The sequence below is a fragment of the Heliangelus exortis genome, chromosome 12 (genome assembly GCF_036169615.1).
Source record: "Heliangelus exortis chromosome 12, bHelExo1.hap1, whole genome shotgun sequence".
NCBI classification, from domain to species: domain Eukaryota; kingdom Metazoa; phylum Chordata; class Aves; order Apodiformes; family Trochilidae; genus Heliangelus; species Heliangelus exortis.
Window position 1 is genome coordinate 14,714,418 of NC_092433.1, and position 25,312 is coordinate 14,739,729.

The 25,312-nt window shown below is 44.9% G+C and overlaps 1 protein-coding gene across 5 annotated transcripts in view; it reads right to left on the reverse strand.

Annotated features, from left to right (window-relative positions):
* Nucleotides 1–25,312, reverse strand: part of ADAMTS9 (ADAM metallopeptidase with thrombospondin type 1 motif 9) — an 83,241-nt gene that overhangs the window by 13,778 nt on the left and 44,151 nt on the right. For 3 of the 5 annotated variants that reach the window (XR_011728265.1, XM_071756213.1, XM_071756212.1), the window contains exons 26-30: nt 24,938–25,222; nt 24,175–24,336; nt 23,404–23,580; nt 10,072–10,239; nt 4,727–4,900 (exon numbers count right to left, since the gene is read on the reverse strand). Coding sequence is in view for 4 of the 5 variants with exons in the window: in XM_071756213.1 (XP_071612314.1) it covers nt 4,727–4,900; nt 10,072–10,239; nt 23,404–23,580; nt 24,175–24,336; nt 24,938–25,222 (966 nt within the window). In the remaining variant the exon portion in view is untranslated. The remainder of the gene's footprint in view (nt 1–4,726; nt 4,901–10,071; nt 10,240–23,403; nt 23,581–24,174; nt 24,337–24,937; nt 25,223–25,312) is intronic. The other 2 variants (XM_071756215.1, XM_071756214.1) reach the window with 1 other exon arrangement.

The following is a 25,312-nucleotide window of genomic DNA, read 5'->3' on the forward strand; positions in this document are numbered from 1 at the left end:
GAGGGACTCCAGCAAATTAACCCACATCTGAAGCAAGTGAGTTCTCCTCTCAGCAGCCTGAGTGAGCAGACCGCTCTGTGGCCCCATGTTGCCATCTCTCTGGTATCACTTGGAGGACCCCAGTAGGTCCTCACTGTAAGACCATCCACTGACAAATTTCTCCCACCCTCTGGAGGTACCAACCCAAATCACAGGCACAGGGGAAGAGGAGAAACAGAGACAGCAGGTACAGACATAGGGTGGATTTGGGGCTCATCTGTGATGGGACCAAAAAATGCAGGGGTAGGCACGCATGAGGCATGGGGGAAAGAACAGGGCCAATCCACATCAGATCAGTCCTTAGTAAATACAGCTGCTTAGAGAGCAACAACCCTGTCACCCCCCTTCCAGAATACACACCATGTGCCTTTGACTGTGGCTGTTGGAGGACCAGTCCCTTCCCTGGTCCTTGTCCTACATCTCTGCAACTCCTGCAGCCCTTTGGTTTTATCCTCTTTCAAACATGGCCCTGCCCAATATTGCATGCCACCCCTGCTAGCTGAAAACAACAGCTCCCCTGCTTCTGGAGGCTTTGAGGACTCAGTTTTCTTCCTGCTCACCTTGGAAAAACCAGCCCAGCTGCGAGGCTGCACTCCTGGGAGCGGATCTGTGCTCGGAGAGCATCTTACAAAACATACACATAAAACAAAATAAATCAGCGGAAGTGCAGCTGTCTGGATAAAACCCTGTTTTCCTAAAGTTATTGCCTGTAATAGACTTCTAACACTTTCAGCTAACTGGATTAACGAGGAGAAAAAAAAGCATGAAAATAATCATTTTATATAACGTGTGGGAAATGCCTTCCCGAAAGGAGAAGGATAAAACATTCAATCAGACCATCCCTATCCGTACAGAAACACCGTTTGAAGTCACCTAGGCTTGCAGGACCGTGCCAGTTTAATCTACTTAAGAGTCTCACCCTCCAAACATCATTTCCAGCCTCCCTGAAGCAGCTCCTGCTCTCCTGGCTGGCCTGCAATTAGCAAGATCAGAGTGGGTTCAGCTAATTGCAAAACGCAGGCATTGTCAGGCCCCCCTCCTTTCTGTAATTAGCTGTCAGAACCAGGATTGCAAATGATGTGAGAACTCTGAAAAATCAGATCAGTCTGTGGCAGGCGCAGCAAACCAGGAGAGCCACAGAGAGCTCGGTGCTGTGTTGGTCGTAGAGATTGAGTTATTGTGGGAAGTGGAGAGGGATGGGGAAGGAGAGGCAGCCCCACAAAGCAGCATTTATTCTGAAGGAATAACTCAGGAGCTCTTAGGCAACAGTCAACATTGCAAAATCTGCAGTCTGCCAAAAGACCCCAAGGGGTCCGTGTGCTTTCAACCTTATTTACTCTCTTGCTTTAAGTCCTTGCAGTGGAAGCTCCTTCTAGGTCTGTGCTGAAACACAGGGATCCTACAGGGGCTGGAGGAATTTGCTGGAGTGTGATTTCCCCAGAGAGCAAACAAACTGTGCTGTCTGTGTGCTCCTCTGATATGTCCCTATTTATTTTATAAGGAAAATCTGAAGGGGGAGGGGGAGGTTATCACATGTGAATAATGCATCAGGAGTGCTCCCTGAGAGCCACCTCTCAGAGACACCATGAACTCCAACCTTCCCACTCTCTCCTGATGAGGGTGCAGTGGGAGAGGGGCTAAGGGATGCTCAAAGCTCCCCATGCCTCTGGTTTGGCTTATGCCAGCCCAGCACATGGTCACCAGCCCAGGGTAAACTATTCCAACCCTCAGAGGAGGGGTCCTTCCATCTTGCAAGGAATGGAAAGAAAACAAGCTGATTTCATCTCCTCCCCTTTTTCCACTCTTCAGCCTAAATTTGCAAAGTACATGGTTCACACTTAATTTTAGGAGGATGAACAACCTCTATGCCATCAAAGGGTCTTCTGACACTGGCCATCAAGAGCTACCAGATGAAAAGCCCATCCTCTGGAGGTACCAAGCTGCTGAGGGACTGACACTCCCAGCCTGCTTTGGGTTTCTCTTCCAATAATGGTCATAAGGCCAAATAAACCTGAGCCAGCTCTGTGCATTTTGTTATCATCAGTAAATTAAAGATTAATTATTTGTATTTTAAGGGATAACTGGCAATTAAAAGAATCCCACTGAGATATTAAATGTGGCCCAAAGACAGCGAGGCCATCATAAAACAAATCAAAGAGAAACACTGCAGAGGTTCCCATCAGCCGTCCCAAGGTTATAAAACATTTTTTACGTAGAAAGCAGACAGTTCAGCCAGTGTGAAAAGACTTTTTTTTTCTTTTAATATGGTGACAGATTTTGTATGAAATCTCATGTTCATGAGTGATCTGCATCTCACATGAAACAGCGGGGCCAGGGGATAACAGCCATTAATTGCAAGGGCTGAAAAACAGGTCAAGCATTTGACAATATTTGTCTCTTTTGCCTCATTTCCCAAATTTTGAATGATTTTCCTGGCAGTTCAAATTGAGGACTATTTCAAGCACTCCTGCAACTGTTTTAGAAAAGTAATAATAATAATTATAAAGAACCCCAAAGGCATTGCTTAGAAAAAAACATTCATTGTTTTCCTTTTTTTTTTTCTCCCTCCCCCCAAATCAAAATCTGACACAGAGATAAAACGAAACCCCAAGCCACAAGCACTCAGACATGCCTTGGGTAAATCTGTAATCCAAATCAGGCCAGGATGGCACTATTTTTCTCTCAAACAACAAATGTCAAAGATTCAAGACCTGCATTGCAGCTTCCAGAGCTGTGCATTGTCCTTCCACAGAGGTTCAAATTAAAAAAAAACAAACAACAAAAAAACCCCAAAAACCCAAGCAACCCTTCTTTCTCCCAATTTTTCCTCTTTCTTTGTGACCCTGATCTGGGTTTTACTTTGACATTAGCAAGGCCCTTTCTATTGACTTTCTTCTCCTTGGTGTGGGCCCTGGGAACAGCTAATTAATGGTGGTACACCAATATAGCAATAAACATTTCCCAGTAAGTTCCCTATTCCTTTTCATTGGCACAACCAACTTTTTTCCTAACTAACAACAACGAAAAAAAGAGCAATAAAAAACCACCCTCTCGACAGATTCCCTTTAAAGATAAGAAATCAAGAACAAGACAGCACTGGGATGTTATTTTACATCCTGCCTTTCATGTCAATTAGGGTGCAGTGCTGTTCCCTGCTCTGAGAATACTAATGCAGGCTGTGCCTCCTCACTATAAATAACAAGAACCCAGTATTTCTGGCTGGGGGAGAAGGTGCTATTACTTTTTATCACCAGGTACACCAGAATAAAATAAGAAGTGCTCAGTAGAAGACCTGCTTGGAGTCAGCCATGAGGGGAACTCATATTGAGCATCTCCTGCATTTTTCTATTAATGGTTATTTAATGGGTGAGGAAACTTCAAGTTCATCCCCCCACAAGGCTCCCCTGGAGGGGAAAAATATCTTGGGCAATGGGGAGAGCTGGAAAACTTAGGAAAACATCAGCATCAACCTCCCACTAAGGGCTTGGCAGGATGGGGGTAGGCAGGGACCTTTTTGGTGGTCTGAAAAGTTGAAAAAAGAAGGGAAAGAGAGCGAAAGGATGGGGTAAGAGCTGGGGCTTTTCAGGACTAATTACACCACTGTGTACAGACTGCATGCTGCTTGGTGACCTACTTTATTGCCTGTTGCTTTATTAGCTGATGAAATTTAACAGGCTCTGTAAAAAGCAAAAGTTCATTGCAAGGAATTTGCTGGAGTCCCCTCAGCTGTTCCTATATTTCTTTTCCAGGCTGCATGGGATGTTTGCATCAGGTACCACTGCATGGGCAGCTCAGCTTTGCCTCTTGCTGCATCCCATCACACCTCAGCTCCCCAGCAGCTGGGGGTGGCAAGGGTCCCCTCCTTGTGTAGCCATGGCCACCTTGCACAGGATTATAAACCCCTTGCAGCTTCTCAGCACCATCAAGACAGGTGAAATGAAGCTAAACTTGTCTGTACCATCCCTGTCAGGTATATTAGATAATGTCACACAGGCAGTGGCCTGGGGTGCTCTGCAGTTATGAGCCAAGGATGATAATCCCATCTGAAGGGAGGGTTTCTGGACCCCTTTTTCCTTCCCAGCTTAATCCCCTGCTCTCACCTTAGGGGCTGGTTTTGCTGAGGACTGATCCCATTCACATGGAAAAGCACCATCTCCCGTGGGAGATCTCATCCCAGCGCGCTGGTGGCTTGGAAAAAAGCATGGATGGGGAGCCCAGCAAAACAGAGAGCTGGCAGAAGAAGCCAGGGTAACAGGGCAGGAAAGTGGGAATTTCTGATGTTCCCCAATTCCTTCAGAGCCACAGGCAGGGGGCTGGCTGCTGGAGCAGGGCAGGGCTTGGTCCGAGGGGGGTTTAGTGCTCAGCCTCTGGGAACAGACCCAAACCCGCCCTACCCCAAACCTGCTCAAGATTTGCATAGGTCCCAGCCAAACACAGGGCAGCACTAAGCATTAAACCAACCCTACAGAGGGATTTCTCAGCTCCCCCTCCCAGCCAGCACTCAACAGCCTTTCCTCTTACTTTTTCTTTTTACAACCCCAAAACCCCAGCCCCCCCGGCAGCGATCTCCAGCATCATCACCCCCCCAGTCCTCAGCACCATCCCGTGCTGCATGCTTGAGAGCACAACATGATGTGACCCCGGGGGAGGGTGGAAGGGTGAAAGGGGGGGGTTGGATCCTCCTTACCTCTTGCCATTCGCCAGCTGCCCAGCGGTGCGTGGGGCACTCGGGGAGGTGACAATCCCGCTGCGGAGGGGGACGGATGGCCGGGTCACATTCTGCCTCCTCGGCTGCCTTAGGGGTGCTGCCCTCGCAGTGCACAGCACGCTGCTGGACTCCCCGGCCACAGGACACCGAGCACTGGAGGAAGGGAGAAAAGGTGAGTGGTGGTCCTGGTCACAGCCAGGCTCCTGCATTTTGCCCTCTGCTCTGGGCTCTACAGCAGCGATAGCGATGCTCTTAACGCCAGGTTTAAACTTCCAGGTGAGGCTTTTCATTGCACAAGGGGACATTTTTGCAAGAGTAGAGCATACGGAGTTGAATTCCACTGAAGTCAAGGGAAGTTTTTGCTGTTGGCTTCAGTGGAACCAGGATTTCCCAGGGAGAGTTTATACTGCAAAACCCTGCTGAGACAGCGGCACTGCTAAACCATCGCAATGTGTCAAAGGCAGGAAGGCTCTGGGTGTTACTTCTCAGGAACTTGACTCAAAAAAGTAAGAGTTTAAAATATATCGAGTGCCACGAATGTCACTGGAGTGAACTTTAATGAAAAGCAAATTTGAATTAGATAGAAGAAAGTCTGCAGCAGAAGAGAAGTAAAGGTACGATACAGCTGGGATTTCTTTCAACAAGCACACCCACACCAGCCAGGGTGTACTGTTAGTTTGTGAAAAGAAATGACTTTTTAAAAATTAACTGCATTTCACATTTACTTCATTACACTGTGGGCACATTTCTCCCCACTTTTAGGCACAGCAAGAAAAGCTCCAACTTCTCTGTTTCTCAGACATCTTCAAACTATTATCTACACTACAGTGCTTTTAACAGCTTGTTTTTGCTTTCACACAGCATTTCTTAGTGTTGTGCCTGTGCCCTGTAATATGCTTAACAGTACTTAATGTCCCTCTGGTATGGATCATTTCTTGCTAGATCTTAAAGTATACAATATAGATTTGGAATGAAAAGAATTTACATTTATAGAAGAAAGCATGTAAAAATGAAAGATAAGCATTTAAACCACAGCTATGATGATTAACCATTTGCTGAGTTAACAATATAAGCAACCTTAATAACACATTAGGAACTAAGAAAACAAGATTCCAACCTGTTATTGCAATACCTGCAACAACAAGACCTCTTGAGGCAGGGAATTATTGCAGCACCTAAAGGGGAAGCAATTCTCTCTTCTGCAGGGTATTGCTTCGTAACGCTGCCTCTGCTTTACTATCCAAACATCCCCTAAAGCCAAGAGGACCAAAGAGAAGCTGACTATGAACATTCACCTGGCTTCAGGTATTTGTAAGAAGGTGGGAGGGTTGTGGGGTGTGTGTGTGTGTAACTTTTGAAAGCAGCAGCTGATTTCTGTCACTGGGGATGCAAACGCTTCCCACTTGCTGCACTGCCGCCCTGTGATTAACGGTGCTGTTTGTCCCAAATATTCCACAGGGGACAGTTAAACTGAGTAATGGCAACAAACTTAGAGAAACATATACACCAGCATGCATAGTGTTCTCTAAAATGCCTTTCAGTTTGTATTTATTACCCATCTGAAAAGCACATGCCTGGGGATGTTATGATAAGGGAGTGCAAGTTCCCCCTGTTGACTTTTTCATGGGGGGCTGTGCTGGGTGGGACAACTGGGCACAGACAGGGGTAGGGAAGAGAAGGAATGAGCCCAGGAGGATAAATGCTGCACCCTGACTAAACTGATGGCACCAAAGTGTTGTGGGGGGCAAGCCCTCCAGGCCCCCAGGCCAGGGCTGCTGGGTCCTGGATTGTCTCTTAGAAGAGATCTGAACCACCCTCTTGCAAGCAAGCAAGCACACAAAGAGCTTTTCCTTGGGCTGATTACAAGAGGATACCATAGAATCATAGAAAATGAGGGGTTGGAAGGGACCTCGAAAGATCATCCAGTCCAACCCCTCCTGCCAGAGCTGGGTCACCTACAACAGGTCACACAGGAATGCATCCAGGTGGGCTTTGCATGTCTTCAGGGAAGGAGACTCCACAACCTCCCTGGGCAGCCTGTTCCTGTGCCCTGTCATCCTCACACTGAAAAAATTCTTCCTTATATTTATACATACAAAGGAGGCTTTCCCAAGCTGAACAGGCTTCCTAAGTGCTCTTGGTGGCCAGGAACCCTGGGCAACCACAGGAGAGGGGAACACCAGGGTGTCCCCAGCCCCCCCAAAAATGAAGCCACAGGTGAGCCCAGCCCTGAGGCACAGGGGAACAAGCTGGGAGGTGTTCTGGCCATGCTGGGGAGGGGGCAATGGCTGCATCCTGCCTTGGAGAAAGGTGGTGAGAGGGGTCCAAGGGATGGCATCTCTTGGTGCTTCCTCCTGCCACCTGCAGCATCAGTATTGCTGGGGCTCTGCCTGGCTTCAGAATAACACCATTGCCTGACAGGCAGGAAAAAGTGGGTTTTTACATCATTTCATCCTGGCTATTTTAATCCAGAGTACTGGTCAGCCAAGCTCTGCCTGCCTGGAGGAAATACAGCTGGCTGACACTGCCAGAAGATACTCATTTTTGGGACAGCCAAATTTTGCTGTACTTATATTTTCCCCATGGGATGCCAGGCGCCAGGCAGCCTGATTGTCCTTCCTACAGAGTCTCTATATTGTCCCTGCAGTGCTCCTTTCTCCACGGAGAAAGTCAATCACCAAACTGCTGAGAGACAGCTCAGCTATGGAGAAGCTCTACCTGATGCTCTACCTGCTTTTTTTTTAAGACAAAGCTGGATTTCAGCCTGTAGCTGTAATGTGTAAATACCAGACAGCAGAATAAACATTGGTATTTTTGCTAAGTGAAAGGTAAATGGCCATAATTGAGATTACTTAGGAGATGCAAACACATTAAATCTGACATTTCATTGCAGACGCAAGCACATATAAAACTTGGAGAAAAAGCCTTTTTCCTTCCCTTCCGATTACCACAGATGTATTAAAAATGCTTGGCTGCAGGAAAGTGCATTCGTAACAATCTAGAACAGAATTACCAAGCCTCTAAATCCAAAACATCTAGAAAGAAAAAAACCTGGGAGCAAAGCACTTGGCTTAGCTGGCTTTTTAATCCTTCCCTTATTTTTTAAATCCTGATTTTTTTAATCATTCCTTCTCCAAAAAGGAAAAGAAAGAAACTAAAAAACAAACCCTAGAAGCACATGCAACAGATCCTGTGGGTATATGGCAAGAAGGAGGATTCACTTTTATGGGAAAACCTTGCCTCATTTCTCACACAGACTTTTGCCTGTTTACCTAGTACAAAAGGTGGCCAGCTCACAGCAGCTCAGCTTTGGGATTATCTTTCAGAGGCAATTAGACCTTCAGAAACCTTTTTTTTTTTTGATGGTATCTGAGTGCAACCTGATTACAGCTCCTGTTTTCAGGAGTGTCACCAGTGATGGGGAAGGTGACAGGGGCTTCCCATGCCCATTTAGATCCTGATCTGCTGGGTATCCCGAGTGCCAAACCCCTGCCTGTTTCCTACACTTCAGGAGAAGTTCAGCACCTCAATCCACCTCAGCTCTAAGGCACCAAACCTTTTGCAAGGTGCACCTCTCACAAGGTGCTGCAAATGTCTGACAGCCTCAAGTCTTCACCTGTCACTGGCAAAGGGAAATGCTGCCAGCACGAGTGAGGGGCAGGACACAAGGAAATCACTGCAGAGCACTTCATGTGCCTTCCAGAAGCAGAGTTTGATATTGCAGAATGGGTGTTTCTACCCCATTATTTTTTACCAAGCAAGACCCTGGCTGGCTGAGCACATCCACCATCAGGGAAATGTGCTGCCTGTTCTGGGTTTTAGCATTAGCATACAAATATTCCTTAATTGCCTAGTCACAAGAGATTACCTCAGACCATTAATCACCCCTCATCCTCCTATTAACTTGGGTGCCTTTCTCCACTTGCATAAAAGTAATTTTGATTATGTGGTAGAACATTGGGAATTTTAAAAACACTTTTATCAATTAACATTAGTGTGTTTTAACACAATCAACAGACCATTACATTATTATGTTTACAATTATTAGCTATAAAAAATTGGTTTCAGGAGCAGTTATTTTCAATGAGGTGCAAATCATATATGACAAGGCCACCTAATAGCCCGGAGTTTCTTCCCTTTTCATTCCAGCTTCTTCTACAAACTGGAAGTTTAAGTCCTTGTGGGTAACAAAGGTGGCAATATTGATTTAATTTCCAATATGGGAGCACTTCACAGGGCTACCTGGGTGCTCCCAGACATGCCCTGGGTAGAGACCACAGACCTAGAAACTAAACCTCCAGGGCAAATGCACATGTAGCCCTTTACACACACAGCAGCAAACACCCCTTATCCTAGGAATTCAAAGGTAAGCATTTAAAAAAAAAACCCCAACAAATACAAGTCTGAAAATAATCACAGAACATCAATGGGTTTATTGCCTTTTTCAACAGTTGACATGAAACACCAGTCTGCTGCCCTGGTTCCAACATTTGCCTGTCTGCCCAGAGATGTTAATGGTTTCTCTTTCATGGGACTCACAAGCAGTGAGAATTGGTGTTCTGTACCTCAGTTTGGAAGACAGACCACAAGAGAACTCGATGTTTTACAAGTTAGCAGTTCATTTAATCTAGGGTTTTCAATACTGCTGCTGATTAGTACGCTAATGAGGCAGAGGGAAAAGCAAGGTTCAGAGATAAAAATGTAATGCAGCAGATTCAAGGTGATGACAAAGACATTATTTTCAGGAAAACAAGGATTGGAGGTATGCTTTCAGCAAACAAGAAGCTTAATAACTCCAAGCACTTTCACATTTCCAGCAGCCTCTACTCATCAGAGTCTGACTTTTTAATGAAGCAAAATCAAGCGAGGAGCTTGTTAAGAAACAGAAAGTAGTGAAAAGCATTGTTAATGAACAGCTCTGGTTATTCCTTAAGCTTTCCTAGGAAGCTGGTAATAAAATTAATTTCAGATTTCTCAAAAATAAGGAAGATTTTGCTTGGCACGTGGCATACTTAAATAATAATATTAAGAATGTGAATAAATTCTCTTAAATATGATATACTAATGCCTTTTCTAGCAGAAACTTAAAATATATAGCAAGGAATCTGCTTTCAGATAGACACTAAAACCAAGCTGCCATGTTTTCAGCTGGCACCAATCAGAGCTGCTCCACTCCTACCCATGAAGCTACACTGATTTGCACCATCTGAAGATTTTACCCTCAAAAAATTCAAGAGGACAGAAGTGATGGCAGAACGAGCTGCGAGCCAACCTGACCAAGGAAGGATATCAAAGGGTTGAAAGGGGAATACAACGTGTCTCACCTGTCCCCAATCTCCTGCTTTCCACTTCGGACATCTGCCCCCTCTGCATTTCTTTTGCACATTGGGCTTAGCAAGGTGCTTGCAATAATCTTCTTCTACATGCCTCCCTTCCTTTGACAAACAGTACACATTGCGGTGCTTTTGGCCCCTTCCACAGGAGACAGAACACTGTAAATATAAAGTAACAACAGATCAGCTTTCAGGCAGGGCCATCTGCATGGTCATTTGTGGGCCATGGCTACCCAGGGTGTTTTTCATTTAACTGGACCAAAAAAACAAATCCCCAGGTCCCCAGCAGCCTACACAAAGCTTGATGGGGACACGAAAGGGCAGGATTGAACTGCTGGAAATGGTGCTGTTTGCACTGAATATTGCCTAATATTTTTGGTCCAAGCCCCCCAAAAAGGCAATATTAAAAAAAAAAAAAAAAAAAAAAAAAAAAAAAAAAGCAGCTGCCATTCAGCAGGGATAACAGGCTGGATTCCTGGCATTGCTCCAGAGGTTTCAAAGGAGCAGAGTCATCTTACAGGGATCAAGGCAGAAGCCCTTAGTATCTACATAGAACTTGAAAGGAACCATTTCCATTTACCTTGGTACAAAGGGAGGTCAAATGTTGATAAATCAGAAGAGTAAAGTGCAAAATACACCTTCAGAGAGGGAAATAACTGCATGAAGGAAAAGGCAGAAAGGAAAAATGCAGCCTTTCCATGTCCTTTGTATTCAAACTCATGTTTGTTTCAGCAGGGTAGACTGATTTTTTTAAAATTTTTTTTTAACTATTCAGACTGAAACCAGGACATGCTCATCCTTAAGATTTATGCATTTTGAAAACAACTCAGAAGGTGGCAAGAAGGCAGAGCCTGAAGAATCAAAGCAAAAAGGAAATCAGCAGGTATGTTAGCTGTAAGCTTGCTTTGTAGTGAAGCAACTAATTTCAACCTCCCTCTGCAGGTTCACTGAACTTTTTCAAATGTGACCACTCCTGGCATGCAAACCCCAAGCAACTTCACTTTGATTTCAGATTAGTCTCCTCCAAAAGATTTAAGAATCAAAGGGGTCTGGAATCACGACAAGAATTTAATATGACAGTTTCGTGTAGAACAAGCCTCTTACTCAGCATGATGCACACAGAGACTCAGCTTCAATTCCTTCATTACATGTTATGCAAGCCATTACATGCTATGTCAAAAGCATCCTGGTTTAATCCTGGAGCAAAAACACACTGGTTCAGCCCTGTCTCAATATAAAATGTTGTGTTTTCTTTTCAGAGATGAGGCTTCTTCTTTTGTTTTGGAGCCACTCCATCACTATATTTCCTGAGAAATAAATTACAGCCCGAGCTCTTCCCAGTCTATGAATATGTTTGAAAGCTGAAAACCTACAATTTATATATGTAGGGGCTCTGGAAGATCTATTAGAATAGAAATTGGGGTATGCATTGGTAGCTGTGATTATTTTAAATTATATAAAAATACTTCCAAATCATTCAGCCCCTGTTGTGTTCAGAGGTGCACAAAGAACAGGCAAGAGAGCAGAAACTTGCTTCAAGATGGAGATGTTCAGCGCAGGGTGGAGAGGGATGGATGTAACTCCTAAGATCAGATGTTGCTGCTTAAACACTTGCACAAAGGCTGTTTCAAAAAAGGCTGTTTTCCTGCAGCAAGATCAATACAGTGGACAAAAGGTAGCTGAGGGCCCTTGAGATCTGTGGGGTTTAAGGGCCATTAATGATGCTCCCCTGGCTGCCTCTGAGTTATCCTGAGCCCAGCTCCAATTTCAAGATAGGACAAAACTCCCCAAAAACAACATTCAGTTTTGCACTGAGGAGCAAAGGAAATGCTGACCCTTGTTCTAAAATAAGACTTCCATGAGTTACCCAGATTCGTAAACTTGCTTTTTTTCTTTAGTATCAACAGAAAAAAAAAAAGAAAAAAAGAAAAAAAAGAAAAAAAAGAAAAAAGACTAGGTTAATGCTATCCTATTTTTATAAGCCTTCATATTTCATCAGAAGTTAATTTTTTCATTCTTTCTACATCTCTTTCCAGGCAATGAATTTCAGTAGCAAGAAAGAAATGTCAAATCCTACTAAACCTACTTGTAAATTTCTAATACTTTCATCTCTTCACTACTCAGGACCAACACCAATAATTTAGCAAAAATCCAAGTGCTCCTCAGGAAACACTCTCCACTCAGGTTGATGCCACTTTACTGTGACAGCCAAAGCTTAATCATAAATTCACACCCTTGATCAGGGCTCTCTCTTGCCCAACATCCCAAGCTAGTACAGCCAAGTACATGTCTGGGTTTTTTTAACTTAAAAATAAATCAGATCCACTACAGAACAGCCTTGGTGTGCAACAACACAAGGACGTGTCTGGTGGCCTGAAGCTGGTTGACAAATATTTGATCTCACCATCAGTAAGATGCCAGTCATTTCCAAAATTGCTATCCCTTTCCTACAGATTGCTTAACCTTTGGCATCGAGCCTAATTCTGACATTTATCTCACTGTCATGCATACCTCAGTGCATCCAGAGGCTGAGGCATAATTTGCCTAATTTTTTTAATACTTCAGTGCAATTCCCAAGATGCTGGAATTAATCTATTTCTATGTCTGTCTTTAATATAAATCAAAGTGAGGCAGCTGTGCATTTTTACCTCTAAACCACCCATTTGCTTTCATGTACATGTGAGTTATGATCTCATTTGCACTGACAGAAAAGGAAGGTTGAACAATCTAATTTAACCAAGCATCAGAGACTGATAATTCCTTTGCAAAGAATCTACTTCATAACCTCCTTCTAAGTCGTCTCTGGGATTTCCAACTCTCATTAGGCATGTAGACTTCAAGCATATGTGAGCCACATGCAGAAAAAAAATTAATGGTGGTTTTTACCTGAGTGCCACATGACTTAGGGATGTAATACACCTACTGCTATCAGCCTCATCATTTATTTTGGACCTAGGAGAAAACTAGGACTAGAAAACTAGAAACTTTGCATTTCATTAGCAGGACTCTTCATCACTGCAAATGCTGCTGTCTGCTTATGGTATCTATCAATAAAAGTGCCATAGTGAGGTAAGCTTTCCCCTTGCTTCCTTTAAAACATTTGAAAAGCACAGATAAAATCACTCTTTTCATGTTCCTCTTTCTTGATGTCTTTCCTATCCCCCAACTTCTATAGGAAACACCTCAAGGTACTGGTGGTTCTCTGTGGAGCCTCATCCAAGGCTCTTTGAAGTCAACAGGAAGACTTCTACTGGTTTTAATCACCTCTGGATCCAGCCCTGAAGGTGTAGACAAGGTATTGTATTGACTTCTTCACTCACCAACTTCCTAGAGTCAAGAAACACCTGGCTCTAGGATGCCCAATGGTCAACTTGCCTCTGCCTCCCCCTCAGCACTTGGAAATTTGTCTCTGAAATGCCTGTAGTAGAGGCACGACAGCAAACAGCACCCCTGAGTGAACCTGGGAGGATAACCAGGCATGGAGGATGGTGCAAAACCAACATATTGTGTTGTTTCTTTAAAAAAAAAAACAAACCAAGCCAAACCAAGATAACAGTGGCCCATAAAATCATAGAGAAGTTCTATTTCAAAATATCACCTATAGCCATCTCACTTAAGACTCTGGTAAACCTTCCTCTTGTTATTAACTTTATTATCTCCTAAAACTACCACAGTCACACCTGGTGCTTTACATAGAGAATAAGAACAAAAGGACTTTCCTAATAGCATTAGGATCAAAGCGTTTGAGCAGAGATTTAAGGGTATTATGTTTATTGCATGATTAGTTTTGTTAACGTGCCAAGAACTGGGGATTGGCATGCTGCTGATTTTTTCAAATAAATACACTGCCTAGTTTAAATAAATGTAAGAAAAAAAGTTTGAAGAAAGATGACAAAAATATTTCCATATCAACTGTTTCCAGAAAGGTCAGAACACAACATTAAATCTCTCCTGCCATTCATCGCTCGGCTCCAGAGCAGTGGAAACCTTGTGTTTTTGTTTCCACAGAAATTTGTTTTCTGTTTCAGAGCTCAGGAATGGCAAATATAATTCTGTTTTACCAAGTATGTGCAAATTGCTTTAAACTAACCCTTGCTGCATTTCTTACTGTGACACTTTGGAAGGTGAGGGAACACCTCTAAGACATCTCTAACATAGGAAGGCTTCTACTCGATTCATTGGCTCTGTAGGAGGCAAAAACCAGAATTTGTACCCCAAAAGCTCTTACATTTTTTAAAGAAAATTTCTGTCTAGTTGGGCCCAGACTCTGACCCTTCTGCAGAAGACAGTAACCTGCTCTTCTGCACTGGGAGCTTGTGTGGAGGCTCAGCTGAGGGCTGTGAATGAGCTCAGCCTAGCACCAAAAGGACTGAACAACCCGGGGTGCAAATAAGCAAATCTAAATAAGCAAATCTTGGCAAAAAGAAAGAGGCAGCACAGAGCAGGCAAGAGCTGTTGAGCAGCTCCAACCTTCTGCACTGAACGGGCAGTTCAGCGTGGGGCAGGAAAGCAAACCATCAGCAGGAATCTGGGGACATTCTCCCTCAAAAGTGAGAAGTTTCACAAAATGCCATCAGGGCCCTTTTCCAGCCCTCCCCCGTGCATCAGCCCCACGATTTGGGAGGTATTTGAGATAATGAATGCAAGCTGTGGTGATCACCAAATGAATTCCTAAAGATAGGTATGCTCCGATAGCTCAGCAAGGGCAGGGCTAGGGGCTGGGAAGAATTAGACTAAAACCAGCTTTATCAGATTCTGCCAGGAGCAACTTTTTGAAGGAAATTAAAATCAATCCTTGTCGGTTTAGATTTCCACACATTAAGGATTATAGGGAAAGTAAGCGCTCACAAGAAAAACCCTTGTTCATCCTTTCCAACCATCTGAGCTAAAACATGTGCAGGATGAAATAAAGCAGAAAAACGATGGAGCCCTATGACAATTTACACCCCCTTCCTGTGCAGAGCTTTGCACAAAACCTCTGCCCCAGCACAGAGACTGACCAGGCACCCTCAGTTCCATGTCAGCACCCTGTTAGTGCACATGAGCTCCTACTATAACCTGCTACTGTCACTATCAGATGCTGAAATCACAGCCCTGTGACATCGGCATCTCTGAAGTCTCTTGAGCACAAAGGACATCAGGAGACACCACCAAGGAAAGCCTGGATCATTCCTCACCAGCTCAACCTTTACCAGAAGTCTTAAAATGTCTGAGCTTCTGCATGTCATGCCAAGCTCTGTGGCATCCAGACCAACTTAAGCTTCACAACAGCAAGGGACTTCAGCAGGTAACACCCCTGACTCCAGTGATACAAACAACAGGCTTAAAAGCCAGGTATAGCTCTGTGCTATGGTTTCTCCAGTGGCTGCAGCACTTTAGGAGGTGTTCAGGAAATATTTGCTGCTGGTTACTTTGAAACTCCATTCCTCCCACTGATCTGCTAAAGCATGGTCTCACAAGGGCTCCATAAGCAGGATTCACCCAGCCAGGCTTTCCTTTCCTGCAAAACTTTGGAAGGGAACCATACCTTAACACACACAGCTACTGATAGCCCATGGGCGTGGAGATTTTAGCTGGTGGGAGGCCAGAAATACATCTGATTGTTGTACAATTAAAAAGGAAGAGTGGTCTCCATGTTCAAAGGAGGGCAACTGGACCCAAGACCTGAGCAAAACAAACCAAAGCATTGCACTACAGTTTGGGAGAGGCTTTGGAAATGCTTAATCCCTGCTGTCTTCCCCGAGAAATGGGAGGACAGGAAAAAAAAGACACGAACATCAGGGATTTTAGAGTGTATAGTCCAAGTATGTCAGGGAACATTGTCCAAAACCCCTGTGGAAACATCTCAAGGAGCCTTCTGGAGCCAGAGGGCAGTCCTTGGCAAGCACAAGAACAAGAGCAGGCTTTGTCCCACTGTTCCTAAGGAGTGGTCCTTGCCCCAGGCACAGGCAAGAGGGGACATCCAGGCTGCCTCACCCTGCAGTTCATGCTGGGGCTCTCATCCCCAGTTGCTCTGCTCCATAGCTGAGGCACAGAGTTTCCCAAGTGGTTGTTTGCAAAAAGGAGAAACAAAATAATACACTAAACTTTTACCTTTCTGCCACCAACCCAGGCTGCAGAGACCTGGGATGATGTCTCATAATAGGTTAAAAAAAAACCCCAAAACCAAAGAAACAACAAAAAGGGGCAGTTTCTCAGAAGGAAGGGTACAACTTGACGTGTTGCTATAGCAGAAAGAAGGCTCTGGTGTGTCTGGAGCCTGTGCCTCCAGCAGCACCGACTGCCCTAGAGGAAAGGATGCTCTTGGGTGGAGGCTCTTTTAACTCCTGCAAGATTCAAAGCCCTGAGCACTGAAGTCAACACAATAGTTTCCCTGAGTTGGTAAACCTCACAGGATATAAAGGAGAAAAGCAGGTAACTAAACCAGGAGAAGCCATGCACCTCCTCTACTATGGCATCCACCACCTTCCCTCCCCTCTTTTTCACCTTCCCTGTTGTTAAAACCCATAAAAAAGACTTCTCCACTGGCTGTGGAAATCAGCAGGGCTGTCAATGCACAAAGCTGCCTGAAAAGTTGTGTCCCCGCCCTGCTCCATGCTATTGAACAGCAAACAAGCAGAGGCCCCCAAAATAGCCTCTGCAGGTCCCTCCAGGGAGGGAGGTGTGAGATGCCATTTCCTCAAATTAGGAGGAAATGTGTGAGCTACCCAAGGATGCTGATATAATGGCATGTGGAGGGCACTGATGAAGCCTATTTTCCACGCTGTGGCACTTTTAAGAATAGCAATTGAAGCAGCGAGCAGCCCAGGAGAACTGACACTTCATATTTTTAGTGTACAGTTGCATTATAACACCATTTAGGAGTCCCATTCAAGAACAGGATTTCTCCATGTCAGATGGAGTGAAATAGAAAGTAAAGAGCTCTCCAAGGAACACCAGCCCTATCGTACAGGTGTGCACCACTTCAGGGGGTTGTAGTAATGCTGGGCTGCTTCTTGCTTCCCAATTTTATTAAGAAAAAAGCCTCCTTGGCTTAATGTGTTAGAGATCAAATACTCTCAGCCTGCATATGGTCTTGGGTATCAGACAGATTTTCATCCATGCTGCTGGCTCACTCTTCTCCCCTGTGAGCTAGTGAGAATTAAAACAGCCACAGAGCATTAAGTGCCTTTGGAACAAGACTGACTACCTCATTTTTCCTTAATGACTGCCCAAATCAGTCACCAGGCAACTTAGAAATGTGGTATATCTCTCTGTGCTTAGTCTCCCTCACCACCACACATCCTTGTTTCTACGTGCTGCAACCCCTAGAATCTGAGCAATTATTGCAGTTTGAGCTATACAGAGTGACTGTGGGCCAAAACCCCACAGACCTCCCAACACCCAGCTCAGGGACCTGCTTGGAGAGGCTGAACTTCACAGCTCATCCCTGAACACCCATCACTGCTCTAGCACATCTCCTGTAGCCTAACATGGAGTTCAGTTCCCACACTCCAAGCCAGGGCTTTGGGAGACAAATGCTCCCAGCTGCTGCCCTTTGATTTATTGCTTTACTCCCCCTGTGTGTGTGTGTGTGTGTGTGTGTGTGTGTGTGTGTGTGCGTGTGAGCAGGTGCCTGTGTGCATGTGTAGGTGGTCTGCAGACCTCATGAAGCCATCAGCTATGGATGGGCCGACTGTGACACAAAGACCAAAGCCAGTCAAGGCTGAGCAGCAGTCCCACCACCTCCTGGTAAAGTCCAGGCCAGCTGTGCAGGGCCTAGAAAATGACCATCTCATTGAGAAAATGTGTAAGAGGGGAGGTGTAAAAAGACAACCACTGTGGAATACCAAATGCAGCCAAATAGCCACTGTACTGCCCAGGCTTACCCTCCAAGCCATCACCTCCTCTCTTCTGCAGGGTTTCACTCCAGGCTGGCATAAAAAATGCTGATGAGAGCTGCTGACGGGCTGAGGACTTGCTCACTTTGGGGGTAGAAAGGAAAGCATCTTACAGCAAGTTAGGACAGAAGCACGCATTGGACTAGAGATGATAAGAAACATTAGTGAATGCAAATGGAGCTACCTGCTCTGACCAGGAAAGTAGAATTTGGCAAAAGATGCAGCAGGGTAAAGAAAAAAGAGTTATATCCCTCTGCCAACCACTGGCTTCACCCACCTGTAACCAGCTCAGAGCCACCAGCTCTGACTCTTGGCTGGGAAGGAGGACACTGAGCTAAGAGCTGCAGGAGCAGCCATTAACCCTGCCAGAGAGGAGTAATGAGTGAGGCTCTACAGTCAAAATTTTAACTGCATTTACCCTTTTGGGATGAGCATGAGATGGTGAACAGGTGCATTCCCAGCTGTCAGCCAGGGACATGCAGTTTTGGAGGGTGGCTGAGGCTGGGCACTGGTGATGGGCTGCTCTGGACAGGTGACACATAGCAGAGAGTGCAGGGAAGGGCTGAAACAGGTCTGGTTTGCTTTTTTTAAACATAAGCAAAGAGTTCTGCACTGTCAAAGGCCTATTTCAGACTGGAGAACCAAAGCAGACAACTTCTTGCCTTTCATCATCACACCCAGCAGGCAGAACCTGGAGTCAACTGCTCTGAGTGATCTCTGCCCAAAAGAGGCAACACCCTTGATGGGCCAGCCTGAGAATACAGCTAACAGCTCTGAGACAGAGACAGCTTCAGACAGATGGCTGGGGATATCCACAGGCAACCAAATTCTCATTTTAGCCTCAATCATCTATTTTTCAGCCTTCACTAAGGCATCTATTTCTATTTTTCCAAAGACAAGCAAGCCACCCAGTGCATCCCTCTGCCTGGGTTATGGGTGCTGGAACCATCCGTGCAACCTTCCTCTGTTTGCAGCAACATTTGTCTTTCTCTCACAGGCTCCCAGGGCAGGGTTGTTTTTATTAGTTTTCTGATAATACCTGGCACTACAGAGAAATACAGACTTGCTGTGGCAGCCTCAGAGCCTGAACCAATATAATCTGAACGAAGGACAGAAAAAGCAACGTGAATCACTGAGTGACTGGAGAGTTCAGTGTGCCTACCCCTTCATTTCCAAGAATGGCTTTGTTATTGCAAAAACATGTGTAAAGAATCAGACAGCAGCTCAGTAATGCTGCTGTCAGAGCAAATTCATTTATTGCAGAAGAAAGGAAGAGAAGAGCAGAGTTATATACACTTGCAACCAATTCTGCCCCTGGGTATCACTTCTGCCTTAGCAAGAGCTGACATCCTGCCTGCTAAGAATATTATCAGAACCACAACGTGGAGAACATTGCTGTTGAACAGCCTGTTTTCAGCCAGCTTAATGGGAAGGGCATTTTGTAAACATATTGGTGCTTTGACAAAATCAAATACAAGTAACCTGAATTCTCCATTTACACCAATCTTAAGATCAAAACTCCTGAGCACCATCTCTCTGACAGGGCTGTTGGACAGGCAGTCCTGCTACCCACTGAGTTCGGAGCCCCTTTGCTGCTACCTCTACCCCTGAGTGCAGCCAAAGTCCCCAGCAAAGCCATCAATGCCACCAGCTTTCAGCTCTGGCTGAAAGAATCCAGCATCACTGTCCTAACCCAAACCTGCATTCACATTGACAGTGAGAGTTTGGCATTTTGCCAGCTAATATTCTAATTATTTCCTGCCAAGCTTCCAATTTTTCATTGTTAGATCAAAAGACCCTCAAAGACTACAAGAGCAGCATTTCTGCCTGTTTGATAAAGAGCTGGGAAGTTCTCAGTGCCCCTTTGCAGATGCCAAAAATGACAAAAACATTGCCTTAGCAGGGAGAACTTTTGATACCTGAGAGCCATAAGTATTACAGATTATCTTTAAAACAGATTATCTTTAAAACTCTGATCTTTAGGGAAGAAAAAAAAAAAAAAAAAACCCTGAAAACCACCCACCAATTTTCCACAAGTCAGATTTAAAAATGATTCTTGTCCCAGTGCCAGGAAGCCCAAATGGCTCACCCAACTGAACCAGGACAGGGTGTTGTAAGGTACCATTGTTTTACCTTCTCTGTGCCCATTTCCTAACTCAGGAAGAATGATAAACTCGTGACAAGTGAATTCAGCATCATCCATAAATTGTATCAGGATAGAGCTGGATTATTATGGCAAACTCTACCACCCCAAAATTTCAGAGAGATTATGGCAAGGAGCAGATCTGCTCCAAGACAAGTGGGTTCAGCTTTGGGTTCTAAGTGAAGCAATGGGTAACAAGACTCTTTGTGAGCATCTCCCTCGCTCTGGAGAACATGGCAAGATTTCCTCAGTGTGTATGGGGTTCTGTGTTCAAACCATAAGGCATCCAGAGGAGAAAAAAAACTCTCTGTATCGTGGTGACAGTCTCTGCATGTTTTCTAAAGCATTGTTTTAATAAAAAGGTCAGGTCTATCACATGGTGTACAATTCCACAGTGTTAAAATACATATTCTTAAATAAGCAAGGAAATAAAAAGTGTCACCTCCTCTTAGTCTCCTCTGAACATACATTATAATGACAAGGTATCTCACCAGTCTCCTGCATTAAAATTATCATTTACATACAAAACCTGTTTATTCATTAATCTCTTTAAAACCTGGATTTAACCAGCCAGATAAAATCACTTGTTTACAGTAAAAAAAATCCCAGTGGAATTTCGCCTCAGGACTGAGGGTTGGACTCTTCAGACTCTGCTTTAATTTGTATGTATTTTATAGTGCTAATTTCACTGCAACTTGAGTGAAGCTAAGCCAATCAGATGCTTGCATGAAATTAGTTATCTAAAGTTCATAATTCATATAATTTTATCTGAGTTTAATTATTAAGACAGTTTCTGTTGGAGAACAAAGCAAGTCAGAAGATGGAACACTATAGTACCATTTCAGAAAATTTAGAAAAGGTTACCATAACTAAGTATATGATCTCAATTTAGCAAAAGACTCAAGAAATCATTATACAAATTCATTTATGATTACATTCTACTTGTCTTTAATTTTCACTGTTCAACATTAACATTAAACATCATAAATGTATGCAATATTTATATAAAATTAAATAACAATATTGGAAAAATAAATACACTTTTACATAAATACATAAATTCATACTGCTGAAAAGTTTCAGCTAATACTATACTCTTGTTTCAAAAGTGACCAAAAAAATATGGTAGTGACACTCCATCCCAACAGATGAAGCACGTACAGCTACAGGATGATGTTTGCAACCCATGACAGAGCTAAAGCAAATCCAGGTGACACCACATTAAAGAAAATAAATTTGGATGTTACTACCTACAGTAGTAGCACGAGGTAGACATATATGGGGAGTATTTTGCAGGAGGGACACGAAGCCCTTTTGACCCCATAGATACAAATTAGTCCTCAAACAGCTCTGGGGTCCCCTATGTCAGGGCCAAATGACACCTTGGTAGTTAAGACCTGAAAAACCAAGTCACTTTGTGCCAACAACTGGGGCTCAGTGCTGCAGCCCCTTCACCTGTGAGAGGCCTGGGGGCTGCGAGCCCCACAGGCATCCAGAGGGAGATGCTTCAAGCAGGGTAGGATGCCCCTCACCTCTGCCTGTTTGCCTGACATCCCACCCCGCTCCCATGAGACCCAACAAGGGATGAGCCCCCCGACCCCAAGGTTAATATGACTTAGTAGAGTCAAGGGAATTTTTCCTGGGTGAGAAAAACCAACCCAAAACCAAAACACAGGATGGTCCCCTGGCATTTTCAACACCCAGGAGCAGACACGGCCCTGGAGCCTGCTCCTCAACAGCTGTGAAGAGGCTGAACGCTGAGCCACACCAAAATGCAACACAACTCTGTCCACACCCTCGGTTCTTGCAAATGGTCCAGGCACAGGTACCAAAATCTGGGAGCATTCCCAGGAGGGAATTCCGTGGGGAAGGCACTGCAGGGGTGGCGAGCTCTGCTTAGCTCACCTCGCTCATTTTTAGCACCAGCTAGATCAGTGTATGAGTGATACATTAGCACCTCAAGTGAAATAGTTCACGTCACTGTCCCCCTGTCCTGGTGAAGCACGGTATAAACACCAGTTTGGCAGTTTTATGGCTATTGCCTAACTCACTGAGGTATGATAAAAACCGTGAGGAGTGTTACTGAAAGCACCAACAGAAAAAACAAAGGGCGGCTCTGTTTTAGCAAGATGAATTTTCAAACCATGACAATTAAGGAAGTCCAATACATTACAAACAGGCCTTTTTTTTATCTCTAAAGTGCTTTTGAGTCAAATTAATTTCTTTTTTTTAAAATCTTCTTCAAATGCTTTTATAACAAAATACACAAAATAAAGGTGGACATCTGTTGGAAAGCTGCTCCAAAACCGGTAGGTCCATGGTTTCCAGCACATCAGAAGTACCCTGGGGCATCACTTGCCTTGGAGTGGGGCTCAGTCCTGGCTGCACACTGGGGCTCTGTGCCCAGCAGAAGCTGCTGCTCTGGCCAGGGAGAATCTCAAAGCCCCAAATACCATCCCAGCCCTCCGGTTCAGGGCTGCTCTGCCCTTGCAAGAGCATCTCTGTAGCAAACATCTTCATTGGCAAAGGAGCAGTGTGAGACATCTCTGCTCCAAACGCTATTTTGTTATTAGAAAACTCCCAGGGTTTTAAGCCTTCCAGCACCTTGCTGATCCCTTGCTGACTTAATGATATCTAGACCAGCAGCTGGAGATCAAGCCAGACAATAACACTCCAGAAACATAGAGATGCAGGAGAACAGCTTACAAGTGCCTTTGCACAGTACATCACACTCATATTATATATACATGGGAACAGAAACAGAGCATGGGTGTGAATGCACAGAGCTGTGTGTGGGGGCACGTAGGGGCATACACACACATCTATACACACTGGTACATGCTCTGGAGTTGATGCCATTCAGTACACATTGTCCTCTCTCATCTTGCTTTTGGCAGAGAACACAGGGCTGGTAAATCAGGCAGTGCACAGTGCAGTATTACCATTAAATATCAGAACGATTTAACTTCACTAGAAATGCACTGCTTAAATGGCAAGTTTTAAATCCATATGCAAAGAACTCAGCCAGAACCCAGACTCTCAATGCACAGTGCTCACACACTGTAATAAAATGGACAAAGGTGGCTACTTAGCAGAAAGTGCCTTTTAAATTAAAGGACTCGAGCTCCCCTAATGTAAGCCCTTCCTGAACAGGCATTATTCTGAATATATCGTCAATAATCCTCTTTAAGTGCAGTTTTAAGACATGAAGCATTAGCACCTTGGTTTGAAGCAAATTAAATCTGTTGTTACAGGATATCCACAAAACTGTTCACAAAGAGAAAGAGTTTATGGCCGTACCGAGCTCCAAGGACCAGCGCTCCAGGCAGCATCTCTAGGACAGTCCTGCACATTGCACTGCTCTCTGTCTGGTGGCTTGTCAAGGATTTCACAGCTCAGATCTGTAAACCTTTCTCCATTGGGCCGCTGGCACACCACCAGTCGTGTCCTTGTCCCTGCCCCACATGGCTTCGTGCACTGGAAGTCAGCAGAGGAGAGAGGAATCACTATCTGGGCAGCAAAAATATTGTCGACCAGTCACTTGAAGCACCAGCACCTCTCAAGACCTGATCTTTTTTCCTGTTCCCAACCAACCCACTCTGGCCAGATCCCCCCAAACACTGTATGAGCCTCACACAGGGCACCAGCTGCTTCACTTTCTCTCTTCCCAAAGCTGTTCATGCTGCTCCACAATGATATTACATGGCCAGGCCCAGTGTGATACTGGAGGTTAACATCCCCAATTGCTCATCTCAGATGAATTTTCAGGATGGAGCAGTGCTTTTGTTAAGAAAAAAGGCCTTTGGTTAAACTAGACTTCTCTTAAGAAGGAAAACCAAATAATCTCAACTTTTGTAAAAGTTGCTTTGCCTGGGAAGAAAATTTCCCCATGACAAATGGAAAGGCAAACACCACCAAGCAGTTGCTAGGGTTCACTCATCTATAAAGAGGCTGCCTTTCAGGCACCAAGCTTTCTAATAAATGTCACAGCAACACCTCCCTCTTCTCCCATTTTCCAGCCACCTACTAACAAAAGCCTTCCCCCATGCCAGGAACCCAGGATGCACTCACCTCTCCCCAGTTGCCATAAGCCCACTGAGGACAGGGGCCAGATTCACACGATCTCTGCTCCATGGGTTTGCTTTTCTCATCGCAGTTATTTGCAGTGTATCCATTTTCATCCTGGCACACCACCACCCGCCGCTGGAACCCCCCCTCACACGTGCTAGAGCACTGGAAGACACAATTGCCCACAGCTTCATTGAGTCCAGGAATAATTTTGCATTCCCAGCTCCTTCCCAGTGCCTTGCACCGTGGGAATGTGCAGCTAAGAAACCGAATACAGCTAACAGGCATTATTAAGTTAAAAAACTGCTATTACTAGCAGCAGTGGAATGACTTAGCTGCTGAATAAGCAAGGAAAATAAACACAAGCATAGTTTTAAGCAGGTGAATAATCCCCACTGCCTTTAATGCAGTGTTTGACATCCTATTTGTGCTTAATTCCCTTTAGGCGTTGCAGACTGGTTGGGGTGAGAAGAGCTGGCATCGAGGCTCTGCTGTGCTTTGGCAACAGCTCTGCACAGCTGTAAACATCCCAGGAGATGGCAGAGAAGCAGAGGTTGGCTTTTGCCTCATGGAAAATTATGCCATCAGTTTTTTGCCTTGAGAGGCTGGGAAGCGATGCCTGCGCCCTTCTGCAGCTTGCTGGGGGGGAGCGTGGAGAAGGGTTCCCCCTTTTCCCTGTGTGGTGATGTTGAGGGAAGCCTGGGTTAGCCCAGAAAAAAAAGAAAAAAGGAAAAAAAAATAGCAATAAGAAAATCAGGGCACTTACAGCACCCCAGGGGCCAATCCTCCACTGATTGCCTCCTGGCACATGGGCACGGTTGCGGTTGGGGCTGCCTCCGGGGTGCAGTTTCAGGCGATGATCCGGATAGAGGAAAGGGTGGATGGGCCTGCCGTAGTCATGGCTGTTTGGATGACAAGGAGACATGGAGCAGTCTTGCTCGGTGGCAGGGAGGTCATCTGGATCACACTCACTCCTATCCACCAGCTGGTCACTGTAATTGATGCAGATCACTTGTCGCGTTGCCTTACCTTGACCACAAGTCACCGAGCACTGCGTTACAGTGGGAAAAGGAGACACAGTCACATTTCCAGCTTTGAAAAATCAGGCAGCCAGCTACTGCTAGCAACAAACAGCAGAAAA